The sequence below is a fragment of the Petromyzon marinus genome, chromosome 33 (assembly GCF_048934315.1).
Source record: "Petromyzon marinus isolate PM22_M1 ecotype Great Lakes invasive population chromosome 33, UKy_Petmar_22M1.pri1.0, whole genome shotgun sequence".
NCBI classification, from domain to species: Eukaryota; Metazoa; Chordata; class Hyperoartia; order Petromyzontiformes; family Petromyzontidae; genus Petromyzon; species Petromyzon marinus.
The window spans coordinates 879754-906144 of NC_133699.1; the positions used below are offsets into that span (position 1 = coordinate 879754).

A 26391-nucleotide genomic window follows, 5' to 3' on the forward strand; every position below is an offset into this window, starting at 1 on the left:
GAGAATATTCTCGTCGTATGTGACCCCATCGACTCACTTATACCGACACATTTGACATTTTTTTATTACGTACAGAAATAAACAAATCTCATCTATTCTTATATCAAAGCATGCACAAATTAATATATGTACAGGTTTTGTTTAACGTTTAATATACAGCAGCACATCGTATTTGTACGGAGATATCAAAATAAGTCGCCACCGTACCAAATGTCAGAAACCACAATGTTTACTTTTTAGTGTCCAGCTTCATGAGTCGTTGAACGTCGTAGCAGAATTGTACCCCCGTCACGGTGCAGCCCGGGTACGCCTCGCTGCGAAACACACGCACGCACCAGAGACACACGCACGCACCACAGAGACACACGCACGCACCACAGAGACACACGCCCCACAGAGACGCACGCACCACAGAGACACACGCACGCACCAGAGACACACGCACGCACCACAGAGACACACGCACGCCCCACAGAGACGCACGCACGCACCACAGAGACACACGCACGCACCACAGAGACACACGCACGCACCACAGAGACACACGCACGCACCACAGAGACACACGCACGCACCACAGAGACACACGCACGCACCACAGAGACACACGCACCACAGAGACACACACACGCACCACAGAGACACACACACGCACCACAGAGACACACGCACGCACCACAGAGACACACGCACGCACCACAGAGACACACGCACGCACCACAGAGACACACGCACGCACCAGAGACACACACACACGCACGATGAAGACACACGCACCACAGAGACACACGCACGCACCACAGAGACACACGCACGCACCACAGAGACACACGCACCACAGAGACACACGCACCACAGAGACACACGCACGCACCACAGAGACACACGCACGCACCACAGAGACACACACACGCACCACAGAGACACACGCACACACCACAGAGACACACGCACCACAGAGACACAAACAACGCACGATGGAGACACACATGATCCCTGTTGAGCCTTATGGACTGTTGACCATTTTTATCATAATCATCAACCACAATTCATTATCAATCCACCACCTGCATTTCCTGAAGCAGTACATTGTGGTTCTTGTCTCAATTCACCGTCAAAACAAATTTGAGTAAATGTAACCGACGGAGATGCACCAGCGACACAAAAATAGACTCATCGGTACAGTATAGTCACCAATGCTCACTGGTGGAGTGATGATTGACGCGGACGAAGGCCTCCTCAATGTCGTCGTGCGTTGCGATCTACCTCGCACCTGCACGTCAGCCGATTTCAGCTGATTTGATCGCTCCATATTCTCTTCGGGGTGTTCTCTCCCTTGGCTGCCATTCCCTGGCTAGTCTCGACCACCGGCCATCAACTCGCGAGCACTGTTAGCGAGCAACTTATTCAGGCTTGTGTGGCACACACAAGAGCGGTGTGACCAATTTCTCATACGTATCTGTCTTTCTCAAGTACTGATATTGACCATGCAGTATTAATGCACTTGTTTTTGCTTTAGCCGATATAGGGAAGGGCAAAGGTTAAGTTGTCAGTTGCCAAAGGTGTTATTTGCAGACAAAAATGATCAGTTCAAAGTGATATTTGGACGAGTCCTGGGCCACCCCCACACTGACGCACACTGTCAAGCGCAGTGTAGTGAGGCATGACCAAACAATCCCCATGACCAACAGGGTGTGTCAAGGCCTTCATCCAGCAGTTGATGGACAACGGACTGTCAATTACTATTTTTTTATTATTTAAACATTTTCAAATACTAAAAGACTATAAAAACTATAATTATTTTATGTTACCAGGTAAGGCCCCCTGAGCTATGTAGCTCTTTTTCAGAAGCAATCTGACCACAAATTATAGCTCAACGAAGTGGCTTATCATGTCAAAATGTATAGCAGCCAAATACTCTTAACACACGTTTCTAATTCTGGAGGGAAAAACCAGAGGACCCAGAGAATGAACTCCAAATATACAGCAGGCATAAGGGCTGGGATTGAACCCACAACCTCCTGTATACAAAGCGAGATAGTTAACATCTCGCCACCGTGGCACCATCTATATAAATTACATATTCATGCCCACTGCAACACACAATGAACTATTTTGGAAACAAACCTGGTCTTTAACATCTACCTCTGGGCAGCTGGTAGTGGGCTCAGTGGCTGCAACCACATGGCCACACAGAGCCCTGCCACAAACCAGCGTCTGGTACTCAAGCACAGGGACAGTTCCCCGGTACGGTTATACTCACTGGAAGTGTGCGGCCACTATAGCCGAGTTGGTAATTTCTTTCGGTAGTCCAGTGATGAACAAGGTTCTCATCTCCTAGAGGGGAGGAATAGCAACAATACATTAAATATATGTTAAGGTTCAGAGGTTATCACGGAAAATTTAGTTGATTGTTACCACACCACACTATTCCTAATTTTCTTCTCATAGACACGAATACTGTTCCAAGGTTTTACACACAAAGTGCTTGCCACAAATGAACCACAATACCTTGCTGATCTCGTCAAGGAGCAAAAACCATCACGCAAACTCCGGTGAACCTCGCAGCGGCTTTTGGCTAACCATCGAACAAAGACGGTCACTGCATTGTGCGCTTTTAGATGCGTTTCTGCAGCTATCTGGAATGCGCTTCCTTCCAATATTAGGAAGCACCTGGAGCTATGCACTTTAATCTAGATTGGAAAATAATTTCTTTAGAACTGCTGTCTGTGTATAGTCAATGTTCTCTCGCACCTACAATTAGCACGGTTGGATACGTATGCGGCGAAATACATTAAACATACACACATACAAAGTTGACAGCTGACCAAAATAAAAAAAAATCACAGCATCCCACAACAAACTGGAATGAGGTCTTCCCTTAGTCACTGACCTCTGAGCATCATTCAATTACCAGTCTCACTAACCTGCCCTCCCCCATCCTGCACGTGTCCCACACAATACTGACTCCACATCGACAACTCCGTAGATCAGTGTTCTTCAATGTGTCACTCTAAGTCAGTGTTCTTCAATGTGTCACTCTAAGTCAGTGTTCTTCAATGTGTCACTCTAAGTCAGTGTTCTTCATTGTGTCACTCTAGGTCAGTGTTCTTCATTGTGTCACTCTAAGTCAGTGTTCTTCAATGTGTCACTCTAAGTCAGTGTTCTTCATTGTGTCACTCTAGGTCAGTGTTCTTCAATGTGTCACTCTAAGTCAGTGTTCTTCATTGTGTCACTCTAAGTCAGCGTTCTTCATTGTGTCACTCTGAGTCAGTGTTCTTCGTTGTGTCACTCTAAGTCAGTGTTCTTCATTGCGTCACTCTAAGTCAGTATTCTTCATTGTGTCACTAATTCAGTGTTCTTCATTGTGTCACTCTAAGTCAGTGTTCTTCATTGTGTCACTCTAAGTCAGTGTTCTTCATTGTGTCACTCTAAGTCAGTGTTCTTCAATGTGTCACTCTAAGTCAGTGTTCTTCAATGTGTCACTCTAAGTCAGTGTTCTTCAATGTGTCACTCTAAGTCAGTGTTCTTCAATGTGTCACTCTAAGTCAGTGTTCTTCATTGTGTCACTAAGTCAGTGTTCTTTATTGTGTCACTAAGTCAGTGTTCTTCATTGTGTCACTAAGTCAGTGTTCTTCAATGTGTCACTCTAAGTCAGTGTTCTTCATTGTGTCACTAAGTCAGTGTTCTTCATTGTGTCACTCTAAGTCAGTGTTCTTCATTGTGTCACTCTAAGTCAGTGTTCTTCATTGTGTCACTCTAGGTCAGTGTTCTTCATTGTGTAACTCTAAGTCAGTGTTCTTCAATGTGTCACTCTAAGTCAGTGTTCTTCATTGTGTCACTCTAAGTCAGTGTTCTTCAATGTGTCACCCTAAGTCAGTGTTCTTCATTGTGTCACTCTAAGTCAGTGTTCTTCATTGTGTCAGTAAGTCAGTGTTCTTCATTGTGTCACTAAGTCAGTGTTCTTCAATGTGTCACTCTAAGTCAGTGTTCTTCATTGTGTCAGTAAGTCAGTGTTCTTCATTGTGTCACTCTAAGTCAGTGTTCTTCATTGCGTCACTCTAAGTCAGTGTTCTTCATTGTGTCACTGTAAGTCAGTGTTCTTCATTGTGTCACTCTAAGTCAGTGTTCTTCATTGTGTCACTCTAAGTCAGTGTTCTTCATTGTGTCACTCTAAGTCAGTGTTCTTTATTGTGTTACTAAGTCAGTGTTCTTCATTGTGTCAGTAAGTCAGTGTTCTTCATTGTGTCACTCTAAGTCAGTGTTCTTCATTATGTCACTCTAAGTCAGTGTTCTTCATTGTGTCACTCTAAGTCAGTGTTCTTCATTGTGTCACTCTAAGTCAGTGTTCTTCATTGTGTCACTAAGTCAGTGTTCTTCATTGTGTCACTCTAAGTCAGCGTTCTTCATTGTGTCACTCTAAGTCAGTGTTCTTCATTGTGTCACTCTAAGTCAGTGTTCTTCATTGTGTCACTAAGTCAGTGTTCTTCATTGTGTCACTCTAAGTCAGTGTTCTTCATTGCGTCACTCTAAGTCAGTGTTCTTCATTGTGTCACTAAGTCAGTGTTCTTCATTGTGTCACTAAGTCAGTGTTCTTCATTGTGTCACTCTAAGTCAGTGTTCTTCATTGTGTCACTAAGTCAGTGTTCTTCATTGTGTCACTAAGTCAGCGTTCTTCATTGTGTCACTCTAAGTTAGTGTTCTTCATTGTGTCACTCTAAGTCAGCGTTCTTCATTGTGTCACTAAGTCAGTGTTCTTCATTGTGTCACTCTAAGTCAGTGTTCTTCATTGTGTCACTCTAAGTCAGTGTTCTTCATTGTGTCACTCTAAGTCAGTGTTCTTCATTGTGTCACTCTAAGTCAGTGTTCTTCATTGTGTCACTCTAAGTCAGTGTTCTTCATTGTGTCACTAAGTCAGCGTTCTTCATTGTGTCACTCTAAGTCAGTGTTCTTCAATGTGTCACTCTAAGTCAGTGTTCTTCAATGTGTCACTCTAAGTCAGTGTTCTTCATTGTGTCACTCTAAGTCAGTGTTCTTCAATGTGTCACTCTAAGTCAGTGTTCTTCATTGTGTCACTAAGTCAGTGTTCTTCATTGTGTCACTAAGTCAGCGTTCTTCATTGTGTCACTAAGTCAGTGTTCTTCATTGTGTCACTAAGTCAGTGTTCTTCATTGCGTCACTCTAAGTCAGCATTCTTCATTGTGTCACTAAGTCAGTGTTCTTCATTGTGTCACTCTAAGTCAGTGTTCTTCATTGTGTCACTCTAAGTCAGTGTTCTTCATTGTGTCACTAAGTCAGTGTTCTTCATTGTGTCACTAAGTCAGTGTTCTTCATTGTGTCACTAAGTCAGTGTTCTTCATTGTGTCACTCTAAGTCAGTGTTCTTCATTGTGTCACTCTAAGTCAGTGTTCTTCATTGTGTCACTAAATCAGTGTTCTTCATTGTGTCACTTAGTCAGTGTTCTTCATTGTGTCACACTAACTCAGTGTTCTTCATTGTGTCACTCTAAGTCAGTGTTCTTCATTGTGTCACTAAGTCAGTGTTCTTCATTGTGTCACTATAAGTCAGTGTTCTTCATTGTGTCACTGTAAGTCAGTGTTCTTCATTGTGTCACTAAGTCAGTGTTCTTCATTGTGTCACTATAAGTCAGTGTTCTTCATTGTGTCACTCTAAGTCAGTGTTCTTCATTGTGTCACTAAGTCAGTGTTCTTCATTGTGTCACTATAAGTCAGTGTTCTTCATTGTGTCACTAAGTCAGTGTTCTTCATTGTGTCACTATAAGTCAGTGTTCTTCATTGTGTCACTGTAAGTCAGTGTTCTTCATTGTGTCACTCTAAGTCAGTGTTCTTTATTGTGTCACTCTAAGTCAGTGTTCTTCATTGTGTCACTCTAAGTCAGTGTTCTTCATTGTGTCACTAAGTCAGCGTTCTTCAATGTGTCACTATAAGTCAGTGTTCTTCATTGTGTCACTCTAAGTCAGTGTTCTTCATTGCGTCACTCTAAGTCAGTGTTCTTCATTGTGTCACTCTAAGTCAGTGTTCTTCATTGTGTCACTCTAAATCAGTGTTCTTCATTGTGTCACTCTAAGTCAGCGTTCTTCAATGTGTCACTAAGTCAGTGTTCTTCATTGTGTCAGTAAGTCAGTGTTCTTCATTGTGTCACTCTAAGTCAGTGTTCTTCATTGTGTCACTCTAAGTCAGTGTTCTTCATTATGTCACTCTAAGTCAGTGTTCTTCATTGTGTCACTCTAAGTCAGTGTTCTTCATTGTGTCACTCTAAGTCAGTGTTCTTCATTGCGTCACTCTAAGTCAGTGTTCTTCATTGTGTCACTAAGTCAGTGTTCTTCATTGTGTCACTATAAGTCAGTGTTCTTCATTGTGTCACTCTAAGTCAGTGTTCTTCATTGTGTCACTCTAAGTCAGTGTTCTTCATTGTGTCACTCTAAGTCAGTGTTCTTCATTGTGTCACTCTAAGTCAGTGTTCTTCATTGTGTCACTAAGTCAGCGTTCTTCATTGTGTCACTCTAAGTCAGTGTTCTTCAATGTGTCACTCTAAGTCAGTGTTCTTCAATGTGTCACTCTAAGTCAGTGTTCTTCATTGTGTCACTCTAAGTCAGTGTTCTTCAATGTGTCACTCTAAGTCAGTGTTCTTCATTGTGTCACTAAGTCAGTGTTCTTCATTGTGTCACTAAGTCAGCGTTCTTCATTGTGTCACTAAGTCAGTGTTCTTCATTGTGTCACTCTAAGTCAGTGTTCTTCATTGTGTCACTAAGTCAGCGTTCTTCATTGTGTCACTAAGTCAGTGTTCTTCATTGTGTCACTCTAAGTCAGTGTTCTTCATTGTGTCACTCTAAGTCAGTGTTCTTCAATGTGTCACTCTAAGTCAGTGTTCTTCATTGTGTCACTCTAAGTCAGTGTTCTTCAATGTGTCACCCTAAGTCAGTGTTCTTCATTGTGTCACTCTAAGTCAGTGTTCTTCATTGTGTCAGTAAGTCAGTGTTCTTCATTGTGTCACTAAGTCAGTGTTCTTCAATGTGTCACTCTAAGTCAGTGTTCTTCATTGTGTCAGTAAGTCAGTGTTCTTCATTGTGTCACTCTAAGTCAGTGTTCTTCATTGCGTCACTCTAAGTCAGTGTTCTTCATTGTGTCACTGTAAGTCAGTGTTCTTCATTGTGTCACTCTAAGTCAGTGTTCTTCATTGTGTCACTCTAAGTCAGTGTTCTTCATTGTGTCACTCTAAGTCAGTGTTCTTTATTGTGTTACTAAGTCAGTGTTCTTCATTGTGTCAGTAAGTCAGTGTTCTTCATTGTGTCACTCTAAGTCAGTGTTCTTCATTATGTCACTCTAAGTCAGTGTTCTTCATTGTGTCACTCTAAGTCAGTGTTCTTCATTGTGTCACTCTAAGTCAGTGTTCTTCATTGTGTCACTAAGTCAGTGTTCTTCATTGTGTCACTCTAAGTCAGCGTTCTTCATTGTGTCACTCTAAGTCAGTGTTCTTCATTGTGTCACTCTAAGTCAGTGTTCTTCATTGTGTCACTAAGTCAGTGTTCTTCATTGTGTCACTCTAAGTCAGTGTTCTTCATTGCGTCACTCTAAGTCAGTGTTCTTCATTGTGTCACTAAGTCAGTGTTCTTCATTGTGTCACTAAGTCAGTGTTCTTCATTGTGTCACTCTAAGTCAGTGTTCTTCATTGTGTCACTAAGTCAGTGTTCTTCATTGTGTCACTAAGTCAGCGTTCTTCATTGTGTCACTCTAAGTTAGTGTTCTTCATTGTGTCACTCTAAGTCAGCGTTCTTCATTGTGTCACTAAGTCAGTGTTCTTCATTGTGTCACTCTAAGTCAGTGTTCTTCATTGTGTCACTCTAAGTCAGTGTTCTTCATTGTGTCACTCTAAGTCAGTGTTCTTCATTGTGTCACTCTAAGTCAGTGTTCTTCATTGTGTCACTCTAAGTCAGTGTTCTTCATTGTGTCACTAAGTCAGCGTTCTTCATTGTGTCACTCTAAGTCAGTGTTCTTCAATGTGTCACTCTAAGTCAGTGTTCTTCAATGTGTCACTCTAAGTCAGTGTTCTTCATTGTGTCACTCTAAGTCAGTGTTCTTCAATGTGTCACTCTAAGTCAGTGTTCTTCATTGTGTCACTAAGTCAGTGTTCTTCATTGTGTCACTAAGTCAGCGTTCTTCATTGTGTCACTAAGTCAGTGTTCTTCATTGTGTCACTCTAAGTCAGTGTTCTTCATTGTGTCACTAAGTCAGCGTTCTTCATTGTGTCACTCTAAGTCAGTGTTCTTCAATGTGTCACTCTAAGTCAGTGTTCTTCAATGTGTCACTCTAAGTCAGTGTTCTTCATTGTGTCACTCTAAGTCAGTGTTCTTCAATGTGTCACTCTAAGTCAGTGTTCTTCATTGTGTCACTAAGTCAGTGTTCTTCATTGTGTCACTAAGTCAGCGTTCTTCATTGTGTCACTAAGTCAGTGTTCTTCATTGTGTCACTAAGTCAGTGTTCTTCATTGCGTCACTCTAAGTCAGCATTCTTCATTGTGTCACTAAGTCAGTGTTCTTCATTGTGTCACTCTAAGTCAGTGTTCTTCATTGTGTCACTCTAAGTCAGTGTTCTTCATTGTGTCACTAAGTCAGTGTTCTTCATTGTGTCACTAAGTCAGTGTTCTTCATTGTGTCACTAAGTCAGTGTTCTTCATTGTGTCACTCTAAGTCAGTGTTCTTCATTGTGTCACTCTAAGTCAGTGTTCTTCATTGTGTCACTAAATCAGTGTTCTTCATTGTGTCACTTAGTCAGTGTTCTTCATTGTGTCACACTAACTCAGTGTTCTTCATTGTGTCACTCTAAGTCAGTGTTCTTCATTGTGTCACTAAGTCAGTGTTCTTCATTGTGTCACTATAAGTCAGTGTTCTTCATTGTGTCACTGTAAGTCAGTGTTCTTCATTGTGTCACTAAGTCAGTGTTCTTCATTGTGTCACTATAAGTCAGTGTTCTTCATTGTGTCACTCTAAGTCAGTGTTCTTCATTGTGTCACTAAGTCAGTGTTCTTCATTGTGTCACTATAAGTCAGTGTTCTTCATTGTGTCACTAAGTCAGTGTTCTTCATTGTGTCACTATAAGTCAGTGTTCTTCATTGTGTCACTGTAAGTCAGTGTTCTTCATTGTGTCACTCTAAGTCAGTGTTCTTTATTGTGTCACTCTAAGTCAGTGTTCTTCATTGTGTCACTCTAAGTCAGTGTTCTTCATTGTGTCACTAAGTCAGCGTTCTTCAATGTGTCACTATAAGTCAGTGTTCTTCATTGTGTCACTCTAAGTCAGTGTTCTTCATTGCGTCACTCTAAGTCAGTGTTCTTCATTGTGTCACTCTAAGTCAGTGTTCTTCATTGTGTCACTCTAAATCAGTGTTCTTCATTGTGTCACTCTAAGTCAGCGTTCTTCAATGTGTCACTAAGTCAGTGTTCTTCATTGTGTCAGTAAGTCAGTGTTCTTCATTGTGTCACTCTAAGTCAGTGTTCTTCATTGTGTCACTCTAAGTCAGTGTTCTTCATTGTGTCACTCTAAGTCAGTGTTCTTCATTGTGTCACTCTAAGTCAGTGTTCTTCATTGTGTCACTCTAAGTCAGTGTTCTTCATTGCGTCACTCTAAGTCAGTGTTCTTCATTGTGTCACTCTAAGTCAGTGTTCTTCATTGTGTCACTCTAAGTCAGCGTTCTTCATTGCAAGGCACGCGGGCCAATGGTGGCCCCAGGTGGCCTTTAGCCCTGACGTGCGGCCCCCGACAATACACAAAGGGTGAAAACACCGCCCCCCCCCATCATCATCATGCCGCTGTCAAAGCCAACAATGATGTGGCGGCCCTCACACAGGTGATGTCTTATCGGCTAAAGAAGCCCACCTCTGAAAATTAGAGAAGAAGACTGCTATACCTTCACGATTGTTTTATATACAAATGGATTTACCTGGATTTGTAATTTGTTGACCAATGAGAGGAAAGTGGAACAGGATCAAAATGGTCAAACAAAGAGGTAAGCGAGAGCAGGGTGGAGCGATTTTAAAAACACGAAACTGCAGTATGAACAACCGCTATCGATTAATAATCCACTGCTTGATGAAGTTTTAAACAACACACAAAATTGTGCAAAAACCACTAGCATTTCCTGAAGAAGTGCATTGTGGTCCTCTTGTCTTAATGGAAAAAGGCAGTGTCGAGGCTAAATGTGCCCATCTTTGGGCTGTGGTCTCACCATGTTTTCGTGCTTGTGGTCAACGAGCCGTCGATGCCTCTGCATCAGAACCACGGTGATGAAGAAGTAGAGGACTGTGAATGTGGTGTGAACCCACAGGATATTGTTTCTGTGAAATGCACACATACAGAGATCCCCCATATAACCTTAAGAGACTGTTGGGGCAAGTGCTGTTAGGGAACACCTACAAGGCCGGCAGAGCACACGAGGGGGTGGGTGGCCAGTGCCACGCCTCGCCGACTTTGTCCTTCTAGTGGTGATGTTTACACACAGCACCAGGTACTCATTTGAGACTTATTCGACCGAGGAGAGGCCCAGGACCGATTCAGATAATCACCACGGGTGTTGGCCATGAGCAGGAATCGAACGCAGGTCACCAGGTTCATGGTGCAGTGCGCTAACCACTACAGCTCCCCACGAAACATAGACAAACGCACATATATAAAGATCTCCATTTATCTGTATACACTGGAGGAGCAAGCGCCATAAGTAAGCACCACACGCATATAGACCCAACCAAACACAGGTGAAAAGTATCCCATTTGGCTTTGGAGAATAGCAACTTATTTTAGTCAAAACATTCCAGTTTAACATGTAGGCTTTCGCGACCAATATTATTCATAATAAAGGTTTTTGGGTTAGATCGCGTTATTTATAAATGTGTTGTAACCCTCCACCACCCGACATGGCCAATCAGCAAAAAAAGTGTCACGTTGACAAAAGACAAATAATTCACTACTTTAGCCCACGGTGTGTTGAAGAGTGAATCCACAACATTTACAGTTTGAGTACAACGTTTCGCTGGTAAACACATCCAGCATCATCGGGCAATTCGCCAAACTGTAAATGTTGTGGATTCACTCTTCAACACACCGGTGGCCAAAACATTCCAATTTTTGTTGAGTAATAATCATCGTTATCAGCCATGATCTATCCACTACTGGATGAAGGTCGTGATATGCATTATATGAGTTTTTAAGGAACAGTAATTATAATATAAGTTTAGTGCTCTACTTAATTACATTACATCTTACTAGGTGTGTAACACTTAATGCACCACATTTTCGACTTGCGTTAGAATTCTACTAAAGACCAGCTGTCCTTTTGTATTCGCATTCTGCCAAATAGCATCAACTGGAACACAAAAATGCACTTTCATGACCACTATGCAATAAATCATCCATGCAAGAATCGACAATTATCCATTCATATATGTTGCATGGGATTGCTTCATGTAAACCACATCAGCCACTCCAGATTCTAAACGCATCGCAACTTCAAACAGGAATTGATTCTTGAATCAAAATCAATCCCCAAATTGAAATTATTCATAAAATCCCTGGAAGGGTGGGGGGGGGAATTTGTGAATTGTTAAACGCATATTTATTACAGCTTCACTAAACCGTGGTTTGAGGACAAGTGGCTACATGAGCCTCTGATGTTGCATAGTGTACCCACATTACTGAAATTACCATCACAAGCAGAACAATCGTTAAATGCGTGGACGTGATTGGACGTAATTCCTACCGATCGTGCATTAACGAGCCGCTAATCTGCCAAGGCGTCCATTGACCCACAGGCCCATTGTGTCTGCTAAATCTCACCGCCATTCTGCGAACGATAATTTTACGTCTGCAGGATGTGCGAAATAAACCTAAAACACATAAACTTCACAAGCCGTGGGGTACTTACGATGGAGATATGTTGACTATCGTTGTACGGCCAAAGTTGTAAATGTCACCACCTGAAATATAAAGTGCTGTGTAATTACCCATTGATTCACTTTACACTCACATTTATTACGTTTAGGCTGGCGTCAAGGTTATAATTAGGAATCAGGCACTGTGATTGATACACATTATCAACGTTTACAAATGTACAAAATATACCTTATTCACCCATCATCCTCTCTCTCCCCCTAACAAAAGAATACAGCCAAACGTAAATTCCAAGAGGATACTTTTTATGACCTTTTACTATTTTTTGTCATTTTTTAAATGCTTATATTAAGCCTGGCAACATCTCCCTCTTGCTTATGGTGTTTAAGCGTGTGTACATGTGTAATCCACTTCTGGATGAGGGCCTCTCTCATGCCTGTGCAGGTCGTATGGATTATTGTGACCATACTTCACCACACTGGTCAGTCTGCGGTTGGTGAAGGAGGGAAACAGAGACGCGGATAGACAGATATACATAACAAAAATGAATTGCGTTGCATTGCCCTCTGCTGCCCACTACTTAGCATGGTCCCACAGCCACCTATGACAAACCATTTATGCATGGTGGTCCCCTATCTAAGCACTACTTGGGCCCAACACTGCTTAGATTCCGAGATCTGACGAGAGCGGGCATACGGTGGCTATGAGATGTTAATGACCTCGCCTGGTATGTGGGAGTTCATCAGCTCGATCCCGACATCCTGACGCCTGCTGCTGTATATTTGGAGTTTGCGTGTCTCTCTCTCTCCCCGTGGTGAGATCTTAATTACCTTGCCTGGTCTACAGGAGGTCGTGGGTTCAATCCCGACATTCTGACACCTGCTGCTGTATATTTGGAGTTTGCGTGTCTCTCTCTCTCCCCGTGGTGAGATCTTAATTACCTCTTCTGGTGTACAGGAGGTCGTGGGTTCGATCCTGACCCTGACGCCTGCTGCTGTATATTTCGAGTTTGCATGTTCTCCCCGTGGTTGTGTGGATTTTTCTCCGGGTCCGCCGGTTTTCCCCTCCACACTTAGAAATATGCGTTTAGGGTATTTGGCTGCTATAAATCACGACAAGATAAGCCACTTTGTTGAGTTATCGTTTGTGGCTAGGTCACTTCTAAAAATAACTATATGGCTCAAGGGGCCTTACCTGATATAATATGAAAATAGTTTAGTACTCAGGGTGATTTGGTCATAGGGGAAGCTCGGTGTTGACAATGCGTAGGCGTTGGCGATATCGAACAATCCCTTGGGATTACTGTTTGTCTCTGGGCATTCGCACACCCATCATATCTCCAGAGATGTTGATGGGCAGGATGACACCCATCGACAGCACGGTGATGATGCAGAGCAAGCCGATGGCGTAGCGCTGGAAGGAGAGGTAGTAAACAGCGTCCACGCCGCACCGAGCATGGAAGTCCTCCTGACTGGACAAAGATAAAGACAAAGATCTGCCTTGTGCAGCCTTTACAGATTCTTTTGGACAAGTCGTATAAATGAACACTGTTAAGGCAGGCACGACGCACGAGGCGGTGATACGACATTTGGTACCGATGTTAGCTGTGGCTGGAAATTAACTTGGTTCGCTAGATTCGTAGAAAAGTACACGAACCACTGCACCACCGCTCTCTGGCTGAACACACGCGTCAACTCAGAGATCCCTAGACACCAGCACACAAAACATAGATTTCCCTGTCTCCCCATCCGTTTGGCATGGATAAACTGTCCCGTCAAGTGCTGATTGTGTGTACATGTTAAAGATACACAGCTCAATACTGGGCTTTGCACTACCCAGTAATATATCACCCCAGTGCTGATGCTGTTGTCAGTATCCCATTGGTTCTTAATTTAGGCCCCAGAAGACCAGGAAATAAACCTAGATTGCCCAATTATAGCTCCGTATATATACAAAAACATCACTCTGTTAGAGAGCACCTATTAAAGCAGGAACGGTGTAGGAATGAGTGGTGTGGCCAGCACCAAAGCTCCTCCGTTAAGACCGAGTTGATCGAGGGCAGATGAAGCCATACGGTTTGATGGTAATTCACATTGACGATTCATAGCGCTCTCTGCCACTCCTCTAATCAACAGATGCATACAATCAAATGTATAAGAGCTACAAAGCCACAAATAAATGATAGACTCGCATACATAAACACAAGGTATAGACTAAGTTGCACATGAATGCTCAACCAATTACAAATGGATTATAAGTTAGTAAAAGGACGGCAATGCTTATCATTTATATCATTTATAGACATATGTATACACATCGGCAATATTATGTAATACACTAATAAAGTACAAATAGACACGTGTGTCAATGTCAGTCTCTACGTGTCAAGTCTGCATCTCTCACCTGACCCTGAAGCTGCCTCTTATCCAAGAGAAAATTCCCTGTAGTTGAGACGCAGGCACACACACGTTAGATAAACAAGTGACTCGAGGTGGAGTGATATTGTGTGTGACGGTGAGGCATGTGGCGGCAGTGCTGCTGCTGGTGGTGCTGGTGGTAGCTCTGGTGGTGGTGGCGGTGCTGGTAATGGTGGTGACCTTGGTGGTGGTAATAATGGTGGTGCTGATTGTGTTGCTGGTGGTGGTGTTTGTGGTAGCTCTGGTGGTGGTGCTGATGCTGGTGGTGGTGCTAGTGCTGGTAGTGGATGTTGCTGGTGCACTAAAGCACAGCATCCCCACGAGCAAATCTTGTAGATATGAACCTAGACTGATCAAGTTTGAAGCGTTGTGACAGAAACAAGTTAGAGTCAAGGACATGTCATTATGGCACTTGAGTAACATCACAACAACAAGACTTGTGTTTAAATTTGTGCTTAGTTTGTTGTCCTTCCCTGCACCTCCAATTAGCAGGATTGGCTACGTACGGTGCGATCTCCCTCTACCACTGCTCAATCATCAGCCTCACAGATCAACTCTTTTGTGGTTTAACTCCATCCAGTTTGTGTTGTTGTGAATCCCAGTCTTTTGAGGCTGCCCTGCACAGTCCCCTCAATGAAAGTGGAGTGCTATCATTTGCTCTAAGTTGTTGTGATCCAAGGGTCGATGCAGCGAAGAAAAAGGCACCTTGTAGTGGCCCTCCTCTTCATAAAAGCTGGCCTCTGACATGGAGCCCTCTCGGTCTGTCTCGCTGTAGAAGAGGGACGCCAGGCTGCACGGGGAGACACGGGAGATGCACCTCAGCGGCGTTGGTCATTGAGACACCAGGGCGAGAAGCGATTTGCACACGTGGGTGTACGTGTGTGGGGCGCGGTGCTGCAGCAGGTAGGGCACTGCATAACAATTACACTCGCGTATCAACAAATCTTGGGACTGAATAATATTGGTCTGTCTTGGGCCTCACCGAGGACAATTCAGAATTAACCGAGTACCCGATAGTAACATCAGCAAAGAGGATATTAAACGTGGCCAGGTGTGAAGCTGGCCTCATTGCTCGCTTGTGTGCTGTGCTGGATTTAGCCGATGCTCACTAATACCGTGAGCCGCATTACTTGGGTTTGAACTTGTCAGATATCGGGTCGAGCAGAAATACATCACCGAAAACGTTACAGCCTGCAATGCTGCAGGAAATGGGAACGTTTATTTCTACATTTATATAAACACTTAGCAATTAAGATTTTGATAACAAACGCCGACTTCATTTTTTCCTCGCAATATTTTTTCTGGAAACTCTCACTCGGAAGCGACTCTAAGACCTGGCTAACTTATACGATAACAAAAATATATACCGAACAATCATGTAAAACTTTATTTATCCAACTGTGTGTGCGTGTGTTCAAAGGGGGCACCTATCTCTCTCCGACACCAGCGCAAGCCGCCCGTAGTTCCAAGCTGCCTTGCGTAGGTAGGAGAACACCAGCACAAGGATCTGTGGAGGGGGCACGCAGGGACAAGGCAGCCATTCATCTACACGTGGTAGAAGTAGCAGAATATATATTTTGAAATCGATCTCGCTGAAAAGGTGAGACTAGAAATCAGAGCCCTTTTCTTGTAGACACGTGTGGGGCTGTCCGGCAGATGCTTGAATACAGCGACGGTACAGAATAGAGAAATGTTACACGCTTGGCTGGCAGAAACCGGGAATTTACAACAGTGTCTCGGTCACAGTGGCTGAGTGCTCCGACACAGCAGTCATGAATTCCCTGAACCACTTAAACAGTATTTTGCACTGCACCTCATGTAATAACTCAATGCCCGATTCAAAAATACAAATTAGGCATCATGACGGCGATACACCACTCCGCTACTCCTGACGCAATCATCTGGCTAAACCACCTCAACGTAAAATCACACGGCCGTTACCTTCCACGAACATCAGCCGTACGAAGAAGAAGACTGCCTGCAACTCGTATCGACTCACCACAGCGACGACCAGGTTGGCTAAGAAGACGGTGGGGATGCCCCCCATGGGGCTGCCCTGCAGCACCGAGCTGTGGGGACGTGCCCCGTAGCACGTGTGCGTGTCCACGGGTGATGGCACGGTGGGCTCGGTCGTAGCGATGGTGCCTGGGAAACTCCCCATCGTGCTCTGGGACGCTGTTGCCGCTGCCGCCGTCGCTGCTGCTGCTACCACTCTAGAGGCCCCGCCACAAGCGAGCCTTAGGGGGGGGAGTCTTCACTCACCCCTGACCCTGAAATTATGCCTGCACGACAAGGAGAGTTTGCGTGTAAGTACAGTTACCTGTCGATTATCCGTGGGTGAATTATCTTGGTTGTGGATTCACCGTTGCTTGAAAAATAATCCCTGTAATATTTTCACCAGCATGTTGGCTTGATTATTAGTTGCTCCTAACTTGTCGAGGGTCTGTTATTCAGTGCCCATGTGTCCGCACACATATCGGCAACACATTGCTCTACACAAATGTTAACAGACTCTGCTCTGCCACAGCGCCACCCACCAGCATGTAAGGAAGCATGATTTCAGAATCCAATCGATAGTCATGCTAACGATGCGTGTACCGACTCATTCGCATGATTCATAGATAACATTTGCAAACCATGTCATAATGTTACCCTTGGGTTAATGCAGCAAAACACACCTTGTACAAACTAGTAACAACATGGGACACAATACAGAAGAGATAATAAATATGAGATAATTAATAATAATCAATTATTGAATCAAATCGTTAGCCTGAATCGAGACAATTCATAAAATTGCTATGGGAGTGAAGCATTACGTGCCTACCACCCGATTAGAGATTGCCTACCACCCAATTAAAGACTGCAAATTGATATTATATGTATTGGAGTGTATTGGTATTGGAGTGTATTGGTTTTGGTGTGCATAGATATTGGTGTGTATTGATATTGGTGTGTATTGGTGTTGGTGTGTAGTGGTATTGGGGTGTATTGGTGTGTAGTGGTATTGGTGTGTAGTGGTATTGGTGTGTAGTGGTATTGGTGTGGTGGTGTTGGTGTGGAGTGGTGTTGGTGTGTATTGGTGTTGGTGTGTATTGGTATTGGTGTGTATTGGTGTGTATTGGTGTTGGTGTGTAGTGGTATTGGTGTGTAGTGGTATTGGTGTGTAGTGGTATTGGTGTGTAGTGGTGTTGGTGTGTAGTGGTATTGGTGTGGAGTGGTATTGGTGTGTATTGGTGTGTAGTGGTATTGGCGTGTATTGGTGTGTAGTGGTATTGGTGTGTAGTGGTGTTGGTGTGTATTGGTGTGGAGTGGTGTTGGTGTGTAGTGGTATTGGTGTGTAGTGGTATTGGTGCGTAGTGATATTGGTGTGTAGTGGTGTTGGTGTGGAGTGGTATTGGTGTGTATTGGTGTGTAGTGGTATTGGCGTGTATTGGTGTGTAGTGGTATTGGTGTGTAGTGGTGTTGGTGTGTATTGGTGTTGGTGTGGAGTGGTGTTGGTGTGGACTGGTGTTGGTGTGTAGTGGTATTGGTGTGTATTGGTGTTGGTGTGTAGTGGTATTGGTGTGGAGTGATGTTGGTGTGTAGTGGTATTGATGTGTATTGGTATTGGTGTGTAGTGGTGTTGGTGTGTATTGGTATTGGTGTGTATTGGTGTATATTGGTGTTGGTGTTTGTGGTATTGGCGTGAATTGGTGGGTATTGATATTGGCGTGTATTGGTGGGTATTTTTATGCTGTTGCAGTACTTCGATATTGGGGGAAGCAGTGGTGCAGTGGATAGAGCACATCATTCACGGTTGCAAGGTTCTCAGTTCCAATCCCAGTCAGGGGCTGACTCAGCCCTTCATCTCCCCAGTTAATGAGTACCACTTCATGGGAAGTTAGCAGAGGGCAGCCTATAAATATTCATGCCCATCTGAGGAAAATTAAAATTCCACCACTGGCTCTGAATGTTAAACAGAATATAAGTATCATCACATGCTCGAAAAGGGACTGTGACTTTCCTCAGTTATTAAACGTTATATTAATAGCTCATACGGAATCAAAATTATCGATGTATAACACCTGCTGGTATTGTGGGCATCAGATGAGATGCCTGCAGGCATCACTAAACATGACGAGACAGACGTTTTGTCCACTTATTCCATTGCCCAAATTACAACTTATATATGCCATCTCTCATTTGGACACAATACACACTATTTCCACAAATAGGTAAATCGATTCAAAAGAATAAAGAAACCTGGCATATTTGTATTTGTGTTAATAGAGTAACTTCCCAATATCCAAGAAGGACGCTTTGTAATCAGTTTCCTGCCTGGATTCCTGCCTGAATTCCTGTCTGCCTGGCTGGCACGGCCAAAGTGCGCCATGACGTCACCTGCATCCCACAGCGTTGAGCCTGGTTCGTGCGTCGCGCTCCCCCCACTCCCCTCCACCCCGGCCGTGCATCCCACGCCAATGCGACAGAGGTAGAGGAGGGAGGTGAGGGAGATGAAGATGGGAGATAGATGTGGGAGGTGAGGAAAGAGAAGAGAGATAGAGGAGGGAGGAAGAGACGGAGAGGAGGGAGGGGGGGGCGATGGGGCGTCAAGCAGAGAGGAAAGAGAGAAGAGAGCTAAACGTAAAGAGGAGAGTGAGAGGAATCGACAGGCACTGGGAGGGAGGATTCGGGAGAGGCAAGAGAGATTGAGACTGGAAAGGGAGAGGTGGGAATCAGCAGGGCGAGAGGTGAGAGAGGGAAACAGGGAGAGAGATGGGGGGGGGGGTGAGAGACAGTGGGGGTAGGAGAAGAGGAGAGGGAAGAGGGGACAGGGGGAGATAGAAAAGGAGCAATATAGGTCAGTGGGCCTTACTTGGTAAAAGTGCTGTCAAATAACGTCCTTGTCCACCAGTGGATTTACAAAATTACTTTTGCATACAGTTACATCTGATTACTTTTCCAAAACAAGTATTTGAATAAATACTTATTTAAACAAAAAATTGAAGTCTAGTAAATGTGTCTCTTCTGGTTTATAATAAGATAATATTTGATCAATGATTGACCAATGTCATGGTCAAATTAACTATTAAACGATTACATATTTTACCAGGTAAGGCCCACTGAGCTACGTACGTAGCGCTTGGCCACAAATGATAGCTCAACGAAGTGGTGTATCATGTGGACATGTATAGCAGCCAAATACTCAAAACGCGTGTTTCTAAATGTGAAGAATTGTCCCTGATTACTAAATGTCTTGTTTTTGAACCGTGCCTTCAATACGGGATCGGGTAACTGAACTGAAGAGCCTCCCTTTGGGGAAACAGATGCTCTGTGTTTAACTGCATTGAACATATTAGAGCCTACATCAAAAGCAAACGTAAAGATGTCAGCTATGCTGCCATTATCATGAGCTGATAAATTATTAAAATGGACAACAGCTCCTCCATTTACCAATCACCGACCCTGCCACCACCACTAAATCCCATTGCTTCCATTAGCAAGTGCTAACGCATTGTGAAGCTGCCTGTGCGAATGCCGTGCCCTATTTTATATCCAGGTCTTGCATGTACAGTGTTTTTATTAGACGTTTTAATGCCTATGAGGCAGTATCTGCAAGATGCAAAAATCTCATCTGACAAGGTTCCTCGTGAGGTTTCGCTCTTGCACATGGTACAACTCGAAAACACATCGGATAATTACACAGTGCAAATATGAAAATTTATGCAGTAGTGCTAAGTGTGTAATTTGCAAATATTTAAATGAGGGATCCTCGTGTGCATGATTCAATGCATGCATCGATAGGATAAGAGCCGCTTTTAATCGACTGACTGATCGATGCAACGTTACGTGCCTACATGATAGCATGAGCAGTGACCTTCCCACAGAACACTCTTAGCAGATGGATGCCAATGGGCGCTCACAGAACTAACGCAGGAGCATACTCAGAAGCAAAATGTGTAAATAGATAGCCAACATTCCCTTCGCCAGCATTAAACTTACAGCAACAAATGCAGGCACCAATTAAGCAACACCAGATGGGAATTAACAAGCAATACCGTTAATTGGTGCCACACGTAAGGGGAATTGTGTAGGATCAACTATTAATAGCAGACCTGAATACCACACGGTGAATTGTGTAACGTGATCTCAATTACTGCCATTTGGCCGGTGTTATATAACAGAGGCGCAGCAATGCCTATTGACGTTATCAGGGTTCTTCTGCCAAGCTTTAACCTGCAGAAACATTCCAGCGATCAGTTTGATCCCGTTATCTCTGTGCAGTGACAGCATGGCCAGCTGTTGCTGTGGCAGTGTCTGACCCACAATCGAAAGGTTGTGAGTTAAATTCCAGTCAGTGGTCAATACCGTACATCCATCTGTAGCAAAAGTTTTAGAATCAACTCAATTCGTTCTTGAGAGTCACTGTAGCTTTCCCGGATTAACAAATAAAATAAATATTAACAAAATGTATTTTTCATAATAAAGGTTTTTGGGTCAGATCGCGTTATTTAAAAATGTGTCGCAACCCTCCACCACCCGACACGGCCAACCAGTAAAAAATGTGTCACGTTGACAAAAAACAAATAGTTCACTACTTTAGCCCACCGGTGTGTTGAATATTCACGTGAAGTCCTCCACCTGCTCCCGGTCACCCTGCTACTCTATTTGGTCTCATCTCTGGAGGGATTTTGTCCCACTCCTCTTTGCAGATCTTCTCCAAGTCATTAAGGTTTCGAGGCTGACGTTTGGCAACTCGAACCTTCAGCTCCCTCCACAGATTTGCTATGGGATTAAGGTCTGAAGACTGGCTAGGCCACTCCAGGACCTTAATGTGCTTCTTCTTGAGCCACTCCTTTGTTGCCTTCGCCGTGTGTTTTGGATCCTTGTCATGCTGGAATACCCCATTTTCAATGCCCTGGCTGAGGGAAGGAGGTTCTCACCCAAGATTTGACGGTACATGGCCCCGTCCATCGTCCCTTTGATGCGGTGAAGTTGTCCTGTCCCCTTAGCAGAAAAACACCCCCAAAGCATAATGTTTCCACCTCCATATATTACGGTGGGGATGGTGTTCTTGGGGTCATAGGCAGCATTCCTCCTCCTCCAAACACGGCGAGTTGAGATGATGCCAAAGAGCTCCATTTTGGTCTCATCTGACCACAACACTTTCACCCAGTCGTCCTCTGAATCAATCAGATGTTCATTGGCAAATTTCAGACGGGCATGTATTTGTGCTTTCTTGAGCAGGGGGACCTTGCAGGCGCTGCAGGATTTTAGTCCTTCACAACGTAGTGTGTTACCAATTGTTTTCTTGGTGACTATGGTCCCAGCTGCCTTGAGATCATTGACAAGATCCTCCCGTGTAGTTCTGGGCTGATTCCTCACCGTTCTCATGATCATTGCAACTCCACAAGGTGAGATCTTGCATGGAGGCCCACGCCAAGGGAGATTGACAGTTATTTTGTGTTTCTTCCATTTGCGAATAATCGCACCAACTGTTGTCACCTTCTCACCAAGCTGCTTGGCAATGGTCTTGTAGCCCATTCCAGCCTTGTGTAGGTCTACAATCTTGTCCCTGACATCCTTGGAGAGCTCTTTGGTCTTGGCCATGGTGGAGAGTTTGGAATCTGATTGATTGCTTCTGTGGACAGGTGTCTTTTATACAGGTAACAAGCTGAGATTAGGAGCACTACCCTTAAGAGTGTGCTCCTAATCTCAGCTTGTTACCTGTATAAAAGATACCTGGGAGCCAGAAATCTTTCTGATTGAGAGGGGGTCAAATACTTATTTCCCTCATTAAAATGCAAATCAATTTATAACATTTTTGACATGCGTTTTTCTGGATTTTGTTGTTGTTATTCTGTCTCTCACTGTTCAAATAAACCTACCATTAAAATTATCGACTGATCATTTCTTTGTCAGTGGGCAAACGTACAAAATCAGCAGGGGACCAAATACTTTTTTCCCTCACTGTACATAAATACAATTGGAATGTGTATTGCATCTAAAATAAAATAAAGACACTGTACAGAGCACAGAGCAACCGCAAGACACACAAACAGCACGTACAGATCAACCTACATCCGTCTGTGAACACTGAACCTCTGTGATAGTCTGGCGCTATAACAATGGCACGAATACAAAATGTACTAAGTGATTATTTTGCGTGTCACATAATAACTTCTTGACATGAGAAATCCATACAACAGTTCCGTGTTCATCTCATTGCACATTCAATCGGTAATGATTTCGTCAAACATGCCCCAATTAACTGGTTGCAAAATAAAAAAAAACTATTTACAAAGCATCTAAATGAAACAAAAATCTGAAAATGCTGTAATTGAGTTTGGAAATACATGTTGTGGAAATATGGAGAATCAGAAGGATTGAAAAGTGAAAAAGCTGATATGTGCCCGACAATAAGAGAGAACGGTGAAGTTAGAATGCCTTAAAAAGACCAACGATGGAGAGACAATCACAACTGGAAGAGCAGAGGATGTGCAATTGGATAGGTAGCCAGTGGCAGTCAGTGAATCGAAGTGATGTGGTCATTATTATGTTATGTATGAAGAGCTACTATCATGAGAACGAACACAGCATATGTGGCATAGCTTCGTGTAACACATGGGCATACATTGCACCTGCTATCTGTTAATATGCAAAGAAAATGACATACTGTACAGTACAAACAGCAAAAATGCCCAGTTGTGTGTGTTTTTCGCCAATGCATTTTAAGCTCATTAAAAAGCAAGCAAGCAAGCAAGCGCACGCCAAATCCTTCTGTCCAAACCTGCTGAATAATTTAACCTTTATTGGCCAAATCTTTCACGAAATATTTAAACCACAAAGTGATGAAACACGTGGCATACCCAGTACAATGTAAGGAATCCATAAGAGGTTTTTTTTGGGTTAGATCGCGCAAATATAAACGTGTCGTTAAACCCGCCACCACCCGACATTGCCAACTAGTAAGGTTTGTCACCTAAACAAAACGTGCCAATTCGTTACTAGTACAGTACACCGGTGTGTTGGAGTGTGCTGTACTAGTGACGAAAAAGCATGCTTTGGTGACGGGTTAAACAACACATTCATATTTACGTGATCTAACCCAAAAAAACGTTATTATGGATAATATTGGCCGCGAAATGCTGTGTTAAAATGTAAGGAATATGGATGGCAATATAATTTCACCGTTGATATCATCTGTCATTGCTTAATGACAGCTTGTTTAATGCGTTCCATACTTTTCACCAAAGAAATGGTAAATACATAAGAAATTAAATACAAACGAGCATTTGGCGAAATGAGGTATCTTAGCAGTATAGTGTATGGCTCACAATCGGAAGGTTCCGGTTAAAATATTGCGAGGGGGTTGACTCAACCCATCATCCCCCGGGGGTCAATCAAATCCATACCGCTTTGTGGGGAAGTCAACTGAGGTTGTCCTAAGGATAGAATTGCCCCTGTCATGGGAAAGAGGAATTTCCACCACTGGTTCAGGGCTGTAAACACAACATGAACACCACCTCAATGTTCATTTGACCAGGAAATCACAATTACTTATTTATTTCATGATAACAAAAATATTCAACTATAAATAACACTGCAATCTATGTTTTACTTGAGAAATATATTTCTTTGACACTGGGTGGCGTGATTATATAGTCTCGTGCCGTGGATCTGATCTGTGGGATAACACTGTGTAACAAAATAATTTTTTGTTCCTGGGTAGTAAGTATTATTTCCTAATTTCTTATAACTCAAAAGTACAGAAAACGGCTATTATTCCCCACAGACTTTGCTTTTGTGACCAGGACAATGATATTTTGAAATTTTCCTATTTTCCAGAACATTCCAGATAGATTCAGTGCTGAGTAAACTTGGATTAACTACAAAACATTCTAGAACTTTACAGTAATATAAATAGTAATATAAATATAGGAGCCTTAAGCCCATCAGTCCAGTTTAGTTCCAGCTGCCTAAGTGGATACATATCTGCATTTTTATGAGATGCCATCAAGAGGCTGTAAGCATCCGGCAAATGCATTTTGCTATGTCTGCCGCAAATTTATCAAGACAAGAGCGAAAAAGTACTCTGTGGGAGCATCTGCTAAGATGTGTGAAGCCTACAAGGCATATCTCGGCATGCCTGTCAGGGATCAAGATGCCACCACTGCACATCAAATTCGGCCTTATGAAACAATTTGTCAGAGCTGTAGATAAGAAGTCGGCAGCCTTCAAGTACGTTCAAGACTTCTTCACTAAGCTGTCTGAGGCATAGGTCAAAGCCGGTATCTTCGTCGGATCACAGATAAAGAAGATCCTGGAGTGCAATGAATTCCCCAAGAAGCTCACTAGTAAGGAGAAAGCGACTTGCAACAGCTTTGTCGCAGTGGTTCGTAGCTTCCTGGGCAATTACAAGGTCGAAAACTCGGATAAGCAAGGCACGCCACTACCAAGAACAGTATAACGAGAACATGATGGGAGACTACATTTGGGGGCTGATTCGTGAAAGTGATTTACAGTATAATCGTAAATGTCGAAAAACTACTCACTTCTAAATCTTTTGGAGTGATTTTTGTATTACTTTAGTATAAATACATGTTAAATTTGATTCATATGTTTTTTTCTGACTTTGTGAACGAAAAGAAAAAAAACGCCAGTTTTCTCATTGAAAATACGTTAATTTCAAAATATCACTGTCCTGGTCACAAAAGCAAAGTTTGTGAGGAATAATTTTCTACACTTTTTAGGCATAAGCAATTACGAAATAACACTTACTACCCAGGAACAAAAATTGTGTTACATAGTGATTAATTATTATGTTTCTACATATATTTAAAATAATACCGTGTAATTTCGCAAATTAAATTGATGCACTGCCATTGTTAATGGCACAAGGGATACAAAAGCAAAGGCAATTGCTAAATATTTGGGTTATAAACGACACATGAGAATATCGAGTAGTCATTTTCGGATTCGATTGCAGATGCTAAAAGGCAGAACTCGTTAAGCGTTCCCATTAGGACGCACGGACGTACAAATGTCAGGGTGGCCTGAGTCACCGCATGCAGGATTTGCCCAAGTTATTCAGTTCAAGAGCAATTGCTTGCCTGCTCACGCCACTGTTGGAGAAAGGGCCTCCACTAGAGGGGGCTCTGATGTGTTGAAAGCGGTGTGCGTACCCACACTTTGCCCCACCACACAACCGCTGACTACGGCGAACCCATTCGTGCTGCAGGGCGGACAGAGGCAGTGGGAGAATGAGGGAGCTCCCGTGCCGGGAGATGGAATCGAAGCGGCGACCTCTGCATTGCAAGTCCAGGGTGCTAACACATTAATTACAGCAACGTGGTCGCTCCTGTCGTTTCTTAGCGAAAGATCTACAATCGTGAAACGTTTCATTTAATATTTTTTTTACGTGCACAAAACCAGAAACCGTTTTTTTTACCGTTATGTTCCATGCGATTAACGGTTAAGCCTTAAAACATTTTTTACAACTGTACTAAAATATCTGCGAATCAAAAACCTCCCACTCAAACACACGCACACGGCACCTTAATTGAGGCAAACAACTCAGAGATTCGTATTATTTTAATCACGTCATGAAACGTTAAACCATAAACTGATCTAAAAAGACACAAACTGGGACACCCAATGCGTACAGTGCTGGATAATGGAAATCTACCACGCCATTTCAAATAATCAACATTGGGCTACAGGGCAGGCCACGTTTAAATTATTCTCTTTTTTTATATCACACAAAAAATGACCGGACATTTTCCATAACATCCGCTTGACATTTTGTCATCAATACCCACGAAATAATAAGCCATAAATAACGAATAACGGTGGGGTAGAAGACTCACCCGTAATGCCATGAATGTCACGCTCACGTCTGCCATACACTGAATGGGTGTGAGAGGGCACTACATATCCCACATCCGATAAGCACCGAGGCGCGCGATCGTCCAATCGGATCGCTCCCGAGCTGCGAATCGGGGGCTCCAACCAGTTGTACGAAATCTAAGGGCGATTGTCCATTACATCATCGCCCTCGAGTGTCGGGGATCTCTTCGCCACCCCCACCGTCT

General features: G+C 43.2%; 1 protein-coding gene across 2 annotated transcripts in view; it reads right to left on the reverse strand.

The window, feature by feature from the left end:
• The window catches only part of LOC116948271 (osmosensitive cation channel TMEM63C-like), a 49032-nt gene extending 22766 nt beyond the window's left edge, over positions 1 to 26266 (reverse strand). For both annotated transcript variants that reach the window (XM_032964775.2, XM_032964774.2), the window contains exons 1-10: positions 26167 to 26266; positions 16314 to 16596; positions 15742 to 15821; positions 15020 to 15104; positions 14301 to 14338; positions 13226 to 13368; positions 11932 to 11983; positions 10240 to 10348; positions 2264 to 2337; positions 234 to 314 (exon numbers count right to left, since the gene is read on the reverse strand). In XM_032964775.2, coding sequence (XP_032820666.1) covers positions 234 to 314; positions 2264 to 2337; positions 10240 to 10348; positions 11932 to 11983; positions 13226 to 13368; positions 14301 to 14338; positions 15020 to 15104; positions 15742 to 15821; positions 16314 to 16475 — 824 coding nt within the window. In that variant the 5' untranslated portion in view covers positions 16476 to 16596; positions 26167 to 26266. The remainder of the gene's footprint in view (positions 1 to 233; positions 315 to 2263; positions 2338 to 10239; positions 10349 to 11931; positions 11984 to 13225; positions 13369 to 14300; positions 14339 to 15019; positions 15105 to 15741; positions 15822 to 16313; positions 16597 to 26166) is intronic.
• Between the last annotated feature and the right edge of the window lie 125 nt (positions 26267 to 26391).